The sequence below is a fragment of the Halichoeres trimaculatus genome, unplaced genomic scaffold (genome assembly GCF_033239565.1).
Source record: "Halichoeres trimaculatus isolate MK-OKI-2021-1 unplaced genomic scaffold, fHalTri1.1 fHalTri1_scaffold_2, whole genome shotgun sequence".
In the NCBI taxonomy this organism is placed as follows: Eukaryota; Metazoa; Chordata; class Actinopteri; order Labriformes; family Labridae; genus Halichoeres; species Halichoeres trimaculatus.
In genome coordinates this window covers 38,679,489-38,696,338 of record NW_027437180.1, presented here as the reverse complement: position 1 = coordinate 38,696,338, position 16,850 = coordinate 38,679,489, and the positions used below count along the sequence as shown (strand labels likewise).

The window sequence follows — 16,850 nt, the reverse complement described above, 5'->3', positions numbered from 1 at the left end:
AAGCACAGCGCTGAAATAAGCCGGGGTGATGTTTCTGTCTCTAAACCAATCAGCATTTAGCGTCTATTAAGGAGATCCAGGACAGACGAGGTGTTACAGGTGAGCACAATGCGTCTCTGGATGAGTGTAAACTTCCTGCTGAGTGCTGCGCTACTGTACGATGCTGCTTATCCTCAAAACATCCACAACCAGTCACTGTGGAGGGTTTTTGAGGTGGTTAAAGCCACCCCTGGTCTCCCCTATGGGCAGGGGCGTAGCTACAATTAGGCAAACACTGGCAGTTGCCTGGGGCCCCAAAAGCATCTCTTAAAAACTGATTTATGAAGTTCTCTTCAATTGAAAGCATTTCTTTTTTCTAAATCTTACTTCACATGCTTCAAAATCCATCAAAAGGCTTAATCTTTAATGATGGTTTTGGGTCCTCCCCCTCCCTTCTTATTCAATGGGCTATTCCATGTTACAACACATCTGAACATTTGATTTAGGAAGAAAGTGGTAAAAACACTTTTTTCCATTTTTTTTCTTATTTTCAACCAAGTGGGAAATAAAACCAATGTTGCTCTGAGATCTGAGATAAACATATCAGACTTTTAGGATTTTAAGGACTTTATCTAGCCCAGGAAACAGGATCATTTTCTCTAACTAAAACTTTTTGAGTTGGTGATAAACATTATTGTATAAATCTCTTTTTTGGAAACATAACTCACTGGACAGGGGGTCAAATAAAAATACATTAACTTTAAAATAATAGTACCAAAAAGTATGGTAACTGTAAATATCACCTCTTTCAGTAGATTTTTTTTCCAGTTTTATGTTGAGCTTGGTATTTACATATTTTTTCTTTACTAAATTATTTTTTTCAATATTTACCTATTGTAATGTTTTTCACTTCATACTTTCTTGTTTGTTCCTGTTACTCTGTAAATTCCCCACTGTGGGACAAATAAGCTTCAATGGACCATAAAAGATTTCAAATCCAGGACAAAGTGGACTAAATGATGGATTCACTTTTTTCTAAATCAAACTAAAGTACAGAACTTGAGGAAATGCATTTAGTTGTGTTAAGTTAGCATGTACAAGATTAGCACTGTCTCATGCCTTGATTCTGGGAAAGAGACAGTGGACCCAGGGAAGGCCAGTCTAGCTCTGAGGAAGATGAGTTACAAGGACATGGAGGGCCCCATTGACTGGGTTTGCCTTGGGCCCCCAAACCACTAAATACGCCCCTGGGTCTTCCCTATACGCTCACCCGGTATGTTCCCAGAACAAAACGAACCTGACAAATGGATCAAACTCAAACTGATGTTACCTGGTTTCAAACAGCACAGGTGAGCACTGTCTCCCATATTTTGCATGAAGCTTTGTTTAATGAAATGACCTGAAACTCTCTGACACACCTGAGACCTGCTCGGAATGACGAGTCCCCGTGTCTGATCCTGAACGAGACCCTCAGGTAAAACCGTTTCCCTTCATCTGAAACAAGATTTCACTCATCTACTTCTGAAACAGTCACTGCGCGTGCGTCATTACTTCCTGCAACCGCCAAGCGGTGAAGGCGCGCGCGCCTCATTCATCCAGTTCACTCGTTCAGAGCGGGACCAGTCCACGTCCTGACCCGGCTCAGACACTCAGGTGAGTCCTGTTTTCATTGTTTGAACATATTTGTACCAGGAGAGAGTGGGTGGTCTGTGGGAGCTGTGGAGGACCCCACGCTGAGGTTAACTGCACGTGTTACCGTCACGCTGCCAGGATGGCGCAAACTGGGCTCAGAAGGCGCTAAACCAGCATCTGATTGGACTAAGACCCAGCTGCAGCTTTTATTAACACAAAAACTGAAAAACATCAACATCAACATCTCTGACACATGAATCTAAACTCTCACTGAGTGACCACGTGTCGACACAATCCGGACTTTTATGGACTTCCGGAAACTTTCTCTCAGAGAGAGTTGTGTCCAGGTGACTGACCGCGGATGTGACTTTGAAGAAACATCTCATTTTAATGTAAAAGTCGTTAATTTTTTACTCTGTTAAAACCAGGATGTACAGTCTGAGTCAGTAATGTCAGCTCGTTTGTTGCCAGATCCTTGAAAAATGCTGCAAAATAATTCAAAAGCGATGATAAAATTCACATTTTTAGAAGTAGAAGTCGCTTTGATGCTGAATTTTCCCTGCTGTTTGAAATCTTTACTGATAGTTTTATTTTAATATTTGTTATCACTCATAGAAAATTAGCAGAGTTGTGTTTTGTGACTTTTGAAGGGTCGACGGCAGGAAAATGAAACGTGGGTAAATTATTCAGTAAGAAATAAAAGTCTGGTCTTTTAGAAAGTTGCATGAAAAGTTCCCAGAAGCAGAGGAAAAGTTGTTGTTGTCAGTTGACTTCAGTGGGAGAGGAGAGGAGACGAGGGGGGTCCGTGGAAGAGCCGGACTGGTCCTCTGACGGCTCGTTAAGTGGGTCACATTTTCAAAACAATCCCTGAACCATTTTACCCGCCATCAGCGGAATAACCGCCAAACATGGCAACCCAGTTTGATTCAGAGTTTCTGTCAATTCAACCAATGAGTCAAACTTCCGCTGACTTTCCTTTGAAGACGAGCGAGTGTGAAATGTCAAGTTTGCGCATGCGTGTGGGTTAACATGAGAGGTTGTAAAGACTGTCGTAAACTGCTGAAATACTACACCACACGTGGAAATGAGTGATGGTGACCCGCCTCAGTGAGAGTGTTTCATCCTGAGGAGACAGAGCCGAGTCTCAGTGACAGGGACCGTGTTTGGAAAGGATCAACACTTCACAGCTGCATGATGGGAAAACGTAGAAACCAGCAGGTCTACGTAACAACACCTGGAGGCTTCATGAAGTTATGTAACACACAGCTCACCTGAGTCTATCATCTCAACACACCACTGTGTCTTCCCAGGCTGCGTGCACAGGAGCGTGACAGACCACAGGATGTCCACCGTGAAGAAACAGAGTCCACCTGTCGACAGGTGAGTCCCATCGACCCGGGGTTACAGCTTCAGCAGTCAGAGATGAAAACACTGAGGATTAAATCTTCAGGAAGGAGATTAGGTTACAGTCGTTTTGTACGTTAAATCCAGTTTATCGTTATATATGGGGCTACATTGATACTGACGATATCATATTTTCAAGTTTATTTCAACTTTAATCTCTTAATGTAAAACTTTATTTCAGTGTAATCTCATTTCTTTACAGTTCCCGCACTAATCTTAATCTGTTGACATTATAACTGAAACTACTGAAATGTAAAGTTTTCTGTCTGTATGCCTTAATTTTCAGAGCAGTAACCTCTCAGTAATACCTTATTGTGCTGAAATCTGGATTTAGAGTCAGAGATTTCAGATTTGAAGTGTTAAGATGAAAACCTGTGAGTTGATGGTGTTTGTTCCCCCAGCGGACACGCCGTCGCCCTCATCATCTTCATCCTGGGCGTGGGAACTCTGCTGCCCTGGAACTTCTTCATGACGGCCTCTCAGGTTTAACCCCCAAACTTCTTCTTCATCATGAAAACTTTAGATTAACAGACGGACGGATAGAGACTCAGCTCAGACACAGGTTTGATCAGAGGTGTGAGCAGGATCTAGACCCTTCCTTTTCTTAAACCTTTCCCCTGTTTGTTTCTGATCCTCAAAGTATTTCAACGGGCGACTCCACGCCCAGCACAACTCCACCAACGCCACGCGGGGCAGCACCAGCAAAGACTACAACTACGACAGCTGGATGGCCTTGCTTTCCCAGCTGCCCCTGCTGCTCTTCACCCTGCTCAACTCCTTCCTCTACCAGTGGTGAGTCCCTGATGCTCCGCCCACCACGCAGAGCTAACGGCTCAGAGCTAACCACTCAGAGCTAACGGCTCAGAGCTAACCACGCAGGGCTAACAACCCAGAGCTAACAACTCAGAGCTAACGGCTCAGAGCTAACAACCAAGAGCTAACCACTCAGAGCTAACAACTCAAAGCTAACAACCCAGAGCAAACAACCCAGAGCTAACAGCGCAGAGCTAACGACTCAGGGATAACGGCTCAGAGCTAATGACTCAAGAGCTAACAGCTCAGAGCTAACGGCTCAGAGGTAACGACTCAAAAGCTAACAGCTTGGAGCTAACGACTCAAAAGCTAATGGTTCAGAGCTAACAACTCAGAGCTAACGGATATGAGCTAACGTCTCAGAGCTAACAGCTCAGCACTAACGGCTTAGAGCTTAAGGTTCAGAGCTAACGGCTCAGAGCTAATGGTTCAGAGCTAACAGCTCAGCGCTAATGGCTTAGAGCTAACGGCTTAGAGCTAACAACACAAAGCTAACAACTCAGAAATATCTTCTCAGAGCTAACAGTTCAAAGCTTACAGCTCAGCGCTAACGGCTTAGAGCTAACGGCTCTGAGCTAACAGCTCAGCGAAAACGACTCAGAGCTAATGGCTCAGAGCTTATGGTTCAGAGCCAACGGATTGAGCATACAGCTCAGAGCTAACGGCTTAGATTTGACGGCTTAGAGGTAACGGCTTAGAGGTAACGACTCAGAGCTAACAACCCAGAGCTAACGGCATAAAGCTAACGGCTCAGAGTAACCATAGCGCCCTCTCTCTGCAGGGTGAAGGAGCGTTTCCGTGTGGCCTTCAGCCTCGTCCTCATCTTCGTCCTCTTCTCCCTCACCGCCGCGCTGGTCCAGGTCAAGATGGAGCCGGATACCTTCTTCTCCGTCACCATGGCGACCATCTGGTTCATCAACAGTGAGTTCAAACACTTTCCTCTGGATGTGGACTCCCTTATCCCGCTGTGACTGATGTGGAGTGTGTGTGTGTGTGTGTGCGCAGTGTGTAGTGCAGTCCTGCAGGGCAGTCTGTTCGGCGTGGTCGGGCTCTTCCCTCCTCGGTACAGCACTCTGTTCATGAGCGGTCAGGGTCTGGCCGGGATCTTCGCCGCCCTAGCCATGCTCCTCTCCATCCTCAGTGAGTTCCTCCTCCTGCCTTGCTCCGTCAGAGCGACTGGTTCATGGATGACCCTGATCTAAACACTCCCATCTCTCACTGCTGGACTTCAGCTCAAACGATCTGTGACTTTCTTTGTGCAGGTAAAGCCGATAAAGACTCAGCTGCTCTGGGATACTTCATCACGCCCTGCGTGGCCACGCTGCTGACTCTGATGTGTTACCTGCTGCTGCCCAGACTGGTGAGGAGACGGTTTGTTAATGCAGTGATCTCCACTGCAGAGTCACGTCTGTTTTTAACGATGTAGATGATGAAACCCTCTCATTCTCGTCCTGATGAACATTTTCCTTGAACAGTTGAACTTGTTGCTCACGCAGTGTCTCACACAGTGATCGTTAGCCAGGTTAGCTCAGAGATCCTTCTTTACCTGTTTCCTTTCAGTATTACCCGACTCTTTATTCTTCATGTTTTGTTTCATTAACAACTTTATTTAAAAAAACAGTTACATAAATGAAGTTAGGAAGATAATTAACGAGGATTATCGTCTGTTTTCCTTTGTTTCTGCCATCTGTTTGTTAAAAATTGAATGTTAAGAAACACAAAATGTTTACAATCAATATTTAGAAACTTGAATGAACAGATTTAAAAATGTTTGCTCAAAAAATGTGCTGAAACTTTGGGAAATTAACTTTTTTTTTTTTAACTGCTGACAGATCAGGAGCTCATATGTTCCACATTTTATTCTTAAACATCACGTTTTTGTCTTTGCAGGAATTTGCTCGTTTTTACCTGAATGGAAGTCTGACTGATGGAGCAGAGACAGCAACAGAAACAGGTAGCTGTTAGTTAGCAACAAGCTAATGCTATGCTTAAGTTGTGATCTTGGTTACACAGTGCATTCAAATTTTACCAATGAAGTCTGTTTGTCTTTTTTTTTTCTTGATGTTTTTGTTTTTATTGTGAAAAATCTTAGCATGTTTATAGACTGTAGCATAATAAGCTAGCATACTGTAACTCTCATGCTAGTTTTTTTTCTTTTTGTTTGAATCAAAAATTACAATTTGACTTTTTCAAACATTTATTGAACTCATAAATTTTACAATCAGATTTTTTCATCGTTAACTGTGATTGGACACGCTACAGTAAGAGAGACGTAGCGCTTTATGCTAACTGACGCTAACAGAAGTTTGCTGTGCTGTGTTTAGTGACGTCTTTCAGTTTGAGGTTATTATTAAAGAACTGTGAAGTTTCAGCTCAGACGTGTCAAACCGGTTTAGCTCTTCACAGGTCGGACGTCTCTAAGCTAAGCTAACGCCACCTCTCAGTGAGCTACGCTGCGGTTAGATGGCGGTTAAGGCCACCCGTGTAGAAACGTGTAACCTGTTGATGCTGTGGATGACTTGCTCACTTTTTTCCTTTTTCCTCTCTAAGAAAAGAAACCGTTAAACGCCGGCCCCAAAGACCTGGAGGCTAACGCACAGATCCAGTTCAGACCAGAGGAGAGCCAGGAGCGCTCGTCCGTCTTCGCCGTCTTCAAGAAGGTGAAAAACTCCCCCTGTGTGTTTTTTTATTCTTCCATTAACTGCGGGGTCAAAGCACTCTACGTTAAGGCGTTCTAGCGCCCCCTGTGGATGAAACCCACATGTCCCCCACACACTGACGGACTGAGCCCTGATCCTGGAGGTCTGTTCTGTGTTTGCAGATCTGGCTGATGGCGCTGTGTGTGACGTGTGTGTTCGCCGTCACTCTGTCGGTGTTTCCTGTGATCACGGTGCGGGTGCAGACGGTCTACACGCAGAGCGACGCCTGGAGTGAGACGCCACTCTTTCCTTTTTATCAAACATTTTCCAGACCCGGGGCGGTCTCAGACTTTTAAAGACCCCACCCCCCCACTCCACTCACCTCTGCCCCCCTCCCTCTCTCAGTGAAAGTCTTCACCTGCGTCTGCTGCTTCGTGGTTTTCAACGCCATGGACCTGGCCGGCCGCAGCGCCCCGTCTCTCGTCCAATGGGTGAGTCTCCTCCCGTCCTCTTTCCCCGTGGCATAGACCTTTCCGGACTAACAGCTGATGTTTGTGCTCAGCCGTCGAAGGACAGCGTGCTGTTCCCCGCCGCCGTGCTGTCCCGTGTGGTCTTCATCCCTCTGCTCATGCTCTGTAACGTCCACAACTCCAAGCTGCCCGTCTTCTTCAGTCACGACTGCGCCTTCGTGGTCATCATGGCGCTCTTCTCCTTCTCCAACGGGTACTTGGCGAGCCTCTGCATGGCGTATGCCCCACAGTGAGTCCTGCACACAGCTTTCATTCAGCCAGTCTGACCAGCAGGGGGCGCTCGCAGGCTCTCTGTGTTCTGTTGAATGTGTTGTTAACGTGTTGATGGTGTGTATTTCCGTCCGGCAGGTTCGTGCGGTGTAAAGACTGTGAGACGGCGGGCTCTCTGATGACCTTCTTCCTGGTTCTGGGTCTGGCAGTGGGAGCCTCCTTCTCCTTCTTACTGGGAACACTGGTTTAACTGGCCGGAACAGAACGGTCTACCACGTCAGGCCCGAACCAAACGAGTCCAGAGACTGACGAGCAAACTACTGACAGGAAGGAAACAACCCGTAAAGATGTGTGTCAATAAAAACAGAGTCAGCATGGGTTGGAGTTAGCGCCTCATTAAGGAGGACAACATGAGATTATCAGTAAACTACGGTGGCTGAGGAGTGCCAAAATCACCAAACACTTTAACAAACTTAAAAAGAAATACATTTTATAATAAAAAACTTCAGTTAATCAGCAAAACACTTTTAAACGTCCTGAAATACATTGACAGAACTTTTGGCTGATGAAAATTATTATTCTTCAATATTTCTGATTTTTTCAGATTTTTCATTCACTTCTTTAAATCCACACTATGTGACACATGATGATGATGATGATGATGATGATGATGATGATGTGTACAGACTGTATCAGGAGTCAGATTACCCCCCAAAAAACGCCCATCATGAGTCAGAGAAAAACATTTCGCCCTCTGCTGGAGAAAAGTGGTAACTCTTTTTCCACCCAGTTTGTAAACAAAAACTAAAATGAAGGATTTACATTCAGAGAAAAAATGACTCTTGAACCAAAAATCACAAAAAAAAATCCTGAAATGTTTTTTGAATCAGTTTTTCCTCCTACCCAAACTAAATCCTATATTTGAATCAGGGTTTTAAGTTTACACAAACCACCACAGATTAAAGGGACAGTGCACTGAAGTCAAACATGTTCCTGTTCGTTGGTTTTTTGATGACTTCATTAATTCAACTGTTTTTTTTTTATTTAATTAGATATTTTTTTTATTTCTGTCGTGTTTGTGTGAAGATCTGATCCCACAGGGACGTTAAAAACTTAACCAGACTCAGATTTTAATGTAACTTCTCCTTTAATATGTGACGGAGCTCTCCTATTGGCTGATGACTTCAGGAGCGATTTAAAGGGACAGCGCACCAAAGTTGGAATGAATTACCTGTTTTTATTTATTTATTTTCTGTTGCTTTTTAAATACATTTTTTAAAGAAGGTGAACATAAGATAAGGGCATTTTTATATTTGAGTAAAAAAGTTGTTTTTATTCTGTTTTTTACTTTTTTTTTATTACTGTCAGAAACATTAAATGTTTCCAGAGTGAAATGTTTTTTTTACTTTAAGGTTATTTATGTTTTTATACTGAGGCTGAGCTTTGATTGAACCTTAGTCCTGTTGTTTGTCTTTTTTTGTTATTGACGTCCTCCTAAGATGCTCTTCTTCTCAGGTTTTTCTGAAATAAAGAAACAAATTCATCAAATGAAGTCAGAAATCTCTTTTTATTGGTCTGGTTTGTGCTGACGTTGGTCCCAAAGAAAATACAGGAGGATCTGTTAGTCTCATTCATTCAGCCTCTAGTGGACGTTCAGGGAACTGCAGTTTTTGGGACTCCTGGGGGTGGCCTTAGTTAAACACATGAAGTAAACTGAGTCAGAGGCAGAACAAGACTTCATTCAGATCAGAAAAAGATGACGTGGTGTTTAAAGAAGCAGACTCAACATGCTCGATCACTTTAAAGAGGACATACCCTGCTTGTTTCTCCTTTTCACTGTGCTAGACTAGGATGCCTGTAAAGCATTTCTGCCCTCAGTACAAGTCATTTAGTTCCTTCATTGCCCCACAATAGTGTTCTCAATATCCTCATTTTAGGCCATTCTGAAGATCTCGTTGAAACGCTCCGTTTGGAGAATGACCTCCAGTAACCTCGCAACGTCACAGCCCTTTGTGCTCTGATTGGTCAGTTCTATCAGAGGGGCGGAGGGGGTAGAGCCAGGGGGGCGGTTTTTGCAGCATGGCTGTATTTACAAAATCGCCATATTGGATGGAGCAGACCGAGCGAGTTTGCTGTTTGTCAAAACTTCACTGTAAAGCATTGATAGCACTAATAAAATGGCAGAGTGTAGGATACGTCCTTTTGTATTGGACCCCGAGTCAGACCCGGACGGTTCTGCAGCTCAGGAGGAAGAAAATCCACCTGGACACAGATCATCTCAGGACACTTCAGTGTGGTGAGTCAAAGCGGTACTGTAACATGTATAGTTTATACGTGGAAATATAGGCAGACTTCACCAATAAACTATTTCTATAACAGGGCTCCATCCTGCTCCTTCACTTTTCTCTGTCTGTTTTATCCATCATGCTGAAAGTGTCGTCTAAAGATCGCCTCTACCGTCAGTTCCTCACTATGTTATTACCGCAGCATTATTGTGGTCCAGGTTCACAGTGCATGTCAGAACAAGCAAGCAAATATCACAGTCTCACAAGTATTAGGACGTCTGCTAAAACTACAGTGTTTGAACTGCTAATTCACCATGTAAAGCCGAGCTGCTCAGCAGAGCAGAGTCCCTGCATCCAGCACTCACTCAGTCAGTCGGCTCTTGGTGGGTGTATCCCTCGGTGGCGGTTGTGTGACTAACTGACATCACAGAGGAGGAGCTGCTTTATCAGATTACTCCAATAAAAAGAAAAGATCCTCGTGCCATCATGAAGGTCGAATCTCGAAGCCAAGTGTCAATGACCTATTTTCAGAGGCATCAAATCTTGTTCTAGGATATCAGAAAAAATACAATATCTCATTTTTTGAAAATTCAGGGGGTGTAAGGTCTTGTTTTCAAATTTATTATATTATATGTAAGTATTAAATCAGGGATCAGCATGATATGTCCCCTTTAAGTCAAGCGTCTTTCTCCTGCTGCCGTGTTTCCTCCTCTTCCTCCAGCTCCTCCTTTTTCCTCTGAGCCCGTGTCCTCCTGCTTCCTCCCATTCTTCTCCTCCCTCCATGGAAACAGAAAGGAAAGTTAAAACACAGGACGAGGCCGTTCATCAGTCAGCGAGTCACTGTAAAAATGAAGCAGAGCCTCAGACGCAGACGTAGACACGGTGAGTTCACCGATCAGACTTCAGCAGACTCCACCTCAAACAACAAACGTCAGCTCCAAGCCTTTGGTTACCCAAACAAACAGACAGTAAACAGACAGTAAACAGAGCCACTGTGGGAACTCCTTTGAGAAAACACAAAGACTATCCTGTCAGACCTGGTCAGGGGGTCCAGGTTTTGGTTTGGATCAAACTTCCAGTTGGACTTTGAGAAACTTCTTCTTCTTCTGATGATACTTTGATCCCAATCATCAGGGGGCTGTCAACCAAAAACTGGTACTGTTGAGTTCTGATTCTGGTTTCCGGGTACCGGGTACTGGTACTGTATCGGTTCAGATGTTAAAGGTACCTGTCTCTACTCCAGACCGGCCTCTGACAGGATCCTGTTTCTGTCCCAGAGTCAGGGGACGGAGAGGAAACCTGTGGGTCAACAGGCTGAGGGGTGTCATGGTTGTAGTTTGTGATGGTGGCTCTGACCAATCAGGATGGAGCATTTCAAACAGAAGATGGGAAACGTAGTTTTTTAATGAGAGCTGAGGAGCGCTCTGAGCGGACTCTGCTCTCTGCACAAACACACGTCGACAGAGGATCCTCTGACTGCTTCAAACACCAAAAACTTTCTGGGTCAGACCGCTTTGGGGTCCAAGGCAGCTTTAAACTTCTCTGAAGCTTTTTGGTTTGTTTTTAAAAGATTTCAGACGGTTTTTTTTAAGTTTTTTGAAGTGTGTTGGAGAAAATGAGCAGAGGGTTGAATATTTGGGGCTTTGCCTGCAGTTAGAGCCGCACAATAAGCTCTCTTGTTATTGACCTGAGAGCAAGAGAGGCATGCAGGGGCAGCTGATTACCAGAGCTGTGTGTGTGTGTGTGTGTGTGTGTGTGTGTGTGTGTGTGTGTGTGTGTGTGTGTGTGTGTGTAATGAACCAGGTTGAGGCTGTTACGTCAGCGGGGGCTTGGTCTACAGGAGGCGGCTGAAGCAGAAAAACTGGACCTGCAGCTCATTTCCCTGAGAGCTGTTTCCTTCAGAGGAACAACAACATGGCTGAAACACACGGCGGAGTGACGGCGGCGCCGGGCAGGAGGGTGAGCTCTCACACACACACACACACACACACACACACAGTTATGTGAGCTACAGGTCAAAGGTTATAAACCAATCAGAGAGTAGAGGTCTTTGGTCTGTCCTCCCTCGTCTGTCCTCACCGTCCAGGTGAGTCTTTGGACGGTGACAGACCTGGACCTGGGTTTACTTTGGGAAGCTGCCCGAGGGAGAACTGAGACTTCCTGTTGACTGTTCACAAAGTAAAAGTCTGATGGTCTCCATGTGTTAGAGCCGTGTTCACTGTGAAGAGTCAGAGCTGGATCAAGCCAGACACAGAGTCTGCTCCGTAATCCCTCATCTGCTTCATCCCAGACGCTTTTATTTTGAAGGGGAACTTTGGCTCTTTGATTTTCTTGCCTCAGACGCAGCAGGCAGCACGCGCTGCTCACGGGTCATGTGACCTCAGCTGTCAGTGGTTAAAGGTGACAGATTCAGGAGTTGGTCTAAAGACAGGCGTGTTTCTTCCCGTCAGGTCACAGCTCTGTTTTTTTTTTAAGCAGTTAGCATTTTAGCTGCTAACATGAAGTTCAGTTAAATTCAGTCTTCTCTTTAGACAAATTCCTCCATCACAAAGAAACGTCCCAGCTTCGCTCCTGGAAACATTTTTGCTGTCATCAGGTCACGTCTTTTTTTCCTTTAACTTTATGATGTCATTTGGTTATTATGACCACAGCAGTTTGATCATCATCTCGCCACGTTACAGTTTTTAATCCTCGATCTGTGTATCTTGTTTTTTCAGCGTGGTCCTGATTCTGCTCCAGTGGTTTCTCTAAATGTGTTTTTCTCCTTTCAGAAATGGGTTTTCCCTCAGAGAGGAGCGGCCGATGGAAACAAACTCAGCGTTTGTTCTTCAGACAGAGACACTCACAGGAGCCTGGTAACCCTAACCCTAACACACAGAGTCACACACACCTTTAAGGGACCTGAGGACACCAGAATTATAAATGATGATTAGAAAACGACCTCAGAACAGTTTCCATTCAGCCCTCTCTACGTTTAACATGAGATTACAGGAGTTCGTGGTGAGGTGCCCGGATTGCAAGACAGTTGTTTGATGATAGAATAGAATAGAACTTTATTGTCATTGTAACAAGTACAACGAAATTGAAGTCACAGCAGCAATCAAAAAAACCAAAGCAAGAAAGTGTATAGAAAGTGTAAAAAGCTCCATAAGAAAACAGATGCTGACAGCTTGTCCATCATTGTCCAGTCAGCCAGCCTCCACCTCCACAGGGTCCAGGACTGAGCTTCTTCAGCAGTCTGTTCAGTCTCTGTCTCCTGGATCCTGTCTGCTCACAGCAGGTGAAGCTCTTCACATGTGGCCTTGGTGTCTGATGTTAGCTCTGTTAGCCATGTCTGTGAATAGCATGATGCTACTCTGCTCTCTGGTATTCCCTCTGTTGCTGGGTTAGCACAGCTAGCTCGTCCATCTTATTGGAGATAGATCTTACGTTCCCAATAACGATGGATGGAAGGACAGGTCCATGTCGTCACTTCTTGAACCAGCACGTCGTCCTCACCTCCTTCTCCTCACCTTGTGGGAAACATCTGGCCTTGCACCAGTTAGCATTGACATGCTACAGGCTGCTAACAGCTGAGTTCACATGTAAACAATGCAGCCATGGTTACATGTAGGATCTCCAGACAAACACAGGAGAAAAAGTAGTAAAAATATCACTGAAGACACAAAGAGTTTGGTGTCCACGACCAACAAATGAACCAAACAAAGTAATGATCCACTCCAAATACAAAGATTAAGAAAAAGAGACAAAAACATTCCAAGAAACGGACAAAGAAGAGAGAGCTGCTGCAAAAGGCAGCCATAGGCAACAGGCGCCTCTGCGATGTGTCGAGAGGGTAGAACGAACTAAAACAACACTTTCTTACGTCACCCATTTTCACAATATCAGACTTTGGAGATGTCCCTGTATGTTTTCAGAAACGTGTGTGTGTGTGTGTGTGTGTGTGTGTGTGTGTGTGTGTGTGTGTGTGTGTGTGTGTGTGTGCAGGCCGTTCCCTTCAGAGGTCACATCAGCGATGGGATGTGTGTTGGGAAGAAGGTGGTGCTAGTTGGCGTTGTGGACCCCCGTCCTGACAGGTGAACAAACAACTTCCTGTTCCCTCCGCTGTGAACTGATCACGCGTTGAGTGTTCTCAGGTCTTATGGTTCCTGTCTGTTTCTCCTCCAGGTTCTACGTAGCTTTAACCTGTGGTCGAGGAATATCTGGGGAGCCTCCGACTGACGTAGCTCTGGAGCTCTGCGTGCGGTTCAAGGATCAACAGGTCCTACGTCGAGCCTGCGTGTCTGGATCCTGGGGGGACGTGGACAGAGCCGTGCCTTTCTTTCCCTTCATCAAGGATCAGCCGTTCAAGGTGATTGGAAGTTGGAAAAGTTGATTTATTGATTTATTTGTATTCAGTCATCATATTTAAGTCAGGGTAACGTGATTTTGTTTGTTTGCTTCTCAGTGAGGTCAACCTGTTACATTTCACAGTAACTGGTGTCTATCTAACTGTCTCTCCTCTCAGATGGAGCTGCACTGTGAGCACAGCCGGTTTCGTGTCTTCGTGGACGGACAGAAACTGTTTGACTTTTCCCACAGACTGACGTCACTGGACAAAATCGACACGCTGTGGATCAAAGGCAGCCTCACCGTCACCAAGCTGGCCTGAAACTCACTGAGTGACACTTCCTGGACTCTGTGGAGCTCAAACTGACCGGACTCATTCATGGAGCGCTAACAGGAAGTGGACGAAGCCAATGTGGTGTCACCCATCGTCTGAGGACTCCCCTGGGTCAGCCCGACCTTCAAAAGCGACCATATTTGGAGAAGAGGGTGGAGCTTGAGTGGCGTAAAGGATGAGTTAGAGCACGACATTTTCTCTGAGACTTCTAAACAAGCAGTCAAAGTCGCCCCCTGCTGGCTGGTAGGAGGATGCACAAAAACAAATCACAAAACACAAGAATGTTTCACAACATATGCAAAAAATATTTCCCTAAATCACTTAAATTATATGCAAAAATGAAAAAACAAAAAATGTTTTATGAAATGCAAAAAGGAAAAAGCAAAAACTCTTGGATTGAAAAAAAACTCAAAAAATAAAAAAAATCGCACTTTTTAAAAAACTTTTATTTGTAAAAGTTATATATATGCTGTGCTACGTAAAACTCTCTGAAGTTTATTTTAATTTTTGTAAAGTAAAAAAAATAATTGGCATGTCAAGAAACATTTATCAATTTTGATGAAAAAGTAAATAAAGTAATAGAATAAAAAAATAAGAAAACTTTTTGTATAAATTGATTCTTGTTTTGTGAAATGTTTTTGGGGCTTAGTGTAATCCTGGCATGTTTGTATAATTGACCTGCAGGGCCACCGTACATTGAATTTTTTTTTCCAAGCTCTGTTTTTGGTTATTTTTGCCTTGATTTGATCAGACAGTAAAGAGCAGAGAGTTTGGGGAGACGTGCAGCAGAAAGATGAGCTGAAGCCTCCGTACATGGGGCACATCAGGGCCACCGTATGATTTGAGTTTTGTTTCTAAAAGGTCTGACCTGCCAAACTTGTCTTATCCTCATGATCTCTGGACAATCAGGGATGTGGTGTGGGAGTGTCTGACAGGAAATCCAACCTCTTGGTTTCTCTGTAACTCCTATTTTTATATGAAGCTGAAATGTTTCTCTGACATCGCTCTGCCACTTTTATAAAGCGCAGTTTATTTTTTTAACTTTCCTTCAGGGTATTAAAACTTCACTGCTCAGACTTTTTCTCTTTTTGTTGTGACACAGTTTGGTTATAAATCTGTTTCTCTGTCTCTGGTTGTGAATGTAATCACTGAGTGTTCTTTGACCTCTCTAGCAGCAGTTTTCCTGACTCGTCTGTGGGACACATGGCAGCTTTCAGAGAACACAGGAAGAAGATTATTTGATTTCTTTGAGTTTCTGTTTCTGTCATGTCTAACATGTGCTGACTACCTCACGCCTCACAACATTACACTCTGCTGTTTTCATTTATCACAAACAAACCTGAGGAATAAATCCTTCTCTTTAAACTCTCTGATTTTCTGAGTGATTCCTCAAACTCCACCTCTCACAGCACCGGCTACTAAACTACGGGACAAACTGACAGAGTTTGGATCTGGGAAAAAGTTGACTTGAACAAAGAAAATTTCCAAAACAAACACACGCCTTGATAAAAGTCACATCTTCATGACAGTGGGCGTGGGACTCCAGGCCAATAGGTGGCGCTGCAGTCTACTTTAACAGATCCTCCTCACAGCCTCTTTAAACTTATTTTGTAGAATTGAGCAGTTTGGTGATAAAGTTAGCTGCTGACAGCTGAAAAAAACAGAAATATAAAACAATAAATTCAGTCTCAGTTTCCTGACTGTTATGTTTGGAATTCTGACCTAAAATCAGCCTATAACATTTTTCAATTTTTTTCCGATACCCGTTTTTAGTTTTTTATAACTGACAGCATAAAACTTCAATGTTCCAATCTTATTTTATTTAAAACCATTGAACTACACCTGCGAAACAATAAAGTCTCTATGTTTTAACTTTAACAACCAATACAGTGTCTGAGATTTAAGTCTCAGTGCAAAAAGCAACAATGACTGACTATCAGACCTTCATGAGAGAACATAAATTCAGTTTAATATGAAAGGATGGGCTGAGCACCGATCACACAAAATAAAGGAAGTCAGCTCCAATCAGTCAGTGCATGCCTAGAGTATACCTGTGATTTACTGTTAAGAAGATGTATATGCCTGAGTTTAGATGTGAAGAAGATGTGTATACCTTAGTTTTGATTTAGTGAAGTTGTGTATACCTGAATTTTGATGTGTATACCTGAGTTTTAATGTAAAGTAGATGTGTATACCTGAGTTTTAATGTAAAGTAGATGTGTATACCTGAGTTTTAATGTAAAGTAGATGTGTATACCTGTGTTTTAATGTAAAGTAGATGTGTATATCTGAGTTTTGATGCAAAGTTGATTTGTGTACCTGAGTTTAATGTAAATTAGACGTGTATACCTGAGTTGTTATGTAGTGTAGATGTGTACACCTGAGTTAAAATGTAAAGTATATGTGTATACCTGAGTTTTGATGTAGTGTCAATGTGTATACCTGAGTTTTGATGAAGTGTCAATGTGTATACCTGAGTTTTGATGTTCAAACCTGAGTTTTAATGTAAATTAGATGTGTATACCTGAGTTTTGATGAAAAGTAGATGTGTATACCAGAATTTTAATGGAGAGTAGATGTGTATACCTGAGTTTTGATGTAAGGTAGATGTGTATGCCTGAGTTTTGATGTGTATACCTGAGTTTTATTAAAGAGTAGATGTGTATACCTGAGTTTTGATGTCTGAACCTGAGTT

The 16,850-nt window shown here is 43.5% G+C and overlaps 2 protein-coding genes across 3 annotated transcripts; both read left to right on the top strand.

Annotated features, from left to right (window-relative positions):
• Nucleotides 1–1,535: 1,535 nt before the first annotated feature.
• Nucleotides 1,536–8,649, top strand: LOC141809299 (equilibrative nucleoside transporter 2-like). Of its 2 annotated transcripts, none has more exons than XM_074696277.1 (13): nucleotides 1,536–1,632; nucleotides 2,922–2,991; nucleotides 3,417–3,498; nucleotides 3,656–3,807; nucleotides 4,610–4,749; nucleotides 4,834–4,968; nucleotides 5,091–5,188; nucleotides 5,719–5,782; nucleotides 6,379–6,488; nucleotides 6,650–6,758; nucleotides 6,873–6,958; nucleotides 7,030–7,226; nucleotides 7,346–8,648. In XM_074696277.1, the coding sequence occupies exons 2-13, from the start codon at nucleotides 2,954–2,956 to the stop codon at nucleotides 7,455–7,457; spliced, it is 1,323 nt and encodes a 440-aa protein (XP_074552378.1). In that variant the 5' UTR covers nucleotides 1,536–1,632; nucleotides 2,922–2,953; the 3' UTR covers nucleotides 7,458–8,648. The 2 variants fall into 2 exon arrangements, with proteins under 2 accessions (XP_074552378.1, XP_074552387.1); XM_074696286.1 differs by lacking the exon at nucleotides 1,536–1,632 and adding an exon at nucleotides 2,663–2,829 and having other exon boundaries at nucleotides 7,346–8,649.
• A 1,661-nt stretch (nucleotides 8,650–10,310) lies between these two features.
• LOC141809440 (galectin-related protein-like) lies at nucleotides 10,311–14,503 on the top strand. Its single transcript, XM_074696461.1, has 6 exons — nucleotides 10,311–10,374; nucleotides 11,296–11,451; nucleotides 12,264–12,347; nucleotides 13,480–13,568; nucleotides 13,660–13,843; nucleotides 14,000–14,503. Exons 2-6 carry the CDS (start codon nucleotides 11,407–11,409, stop codon nucleotides 14,141–14,143), a joined length of 546 nt encoding a protein of 181 aa, XP_074552562.1. The 5' UTR covers nucleotides 10,311–10,374; nucleotides 11,296–11,406; the 3' UTR covers nucleotides 14,144–14,503.
• The last annotated feature ends 2,347 nt before the right edge of the window (nucleotides 14,504–16,850 follow it).

What these genes read in the sequence shown, in the direction of transcription:
- LOC141809440 (XM_074696461.1), top strand. Translation starts at nt 11,407, where the DNA reads ATGGCTGAAACACACGGCGGAGTGACGGCGGCGCCGGGCAGGAGG. An exon ending in GTGGACCCCCGTCCTGACAG is followed by an intron (nt 13,569 to 13,659) that starts GTGAACAAACAA and finishes TTTCTCCTCCAG; the next exon opens with GTTCTACGTAGCTTTAACCT. An exon ending in TCAAGGATCAGCCGTTCAAG is followed by an intron (nt 13,844 to 13,999) that starts GTGATTGGAAGT and finishes CTCTCCTCTCAG; the next exon opens with ATGGAGCTGCACTGTGAGCA.
- LOC141809299 (XM_074696286.1), top strand. Translation starts at nt 2,954, where the DNA reads ATGTCCACCGTGAAGAAACAGAGTCCACCTGTCGACAG. An exon ending in CAGAGTCCACCTGTCGACAG is followed by an intron (nt 2,992 to 3,416) that starts GTGAGTCCCATC and finishes TTGTTCCCCCAG; the next exon opens with CGGACACGCCGTCGCCCTCA. An exon ending in CATGCTCCTCTCCATCCTCA is followed by an intron (nt 4,969 to 5,090) that starts GTGAGTTCCTCC and finishes TTCTTTGTGCAG; the next exon opens with GTAAAGCCGATAAAGACTCA.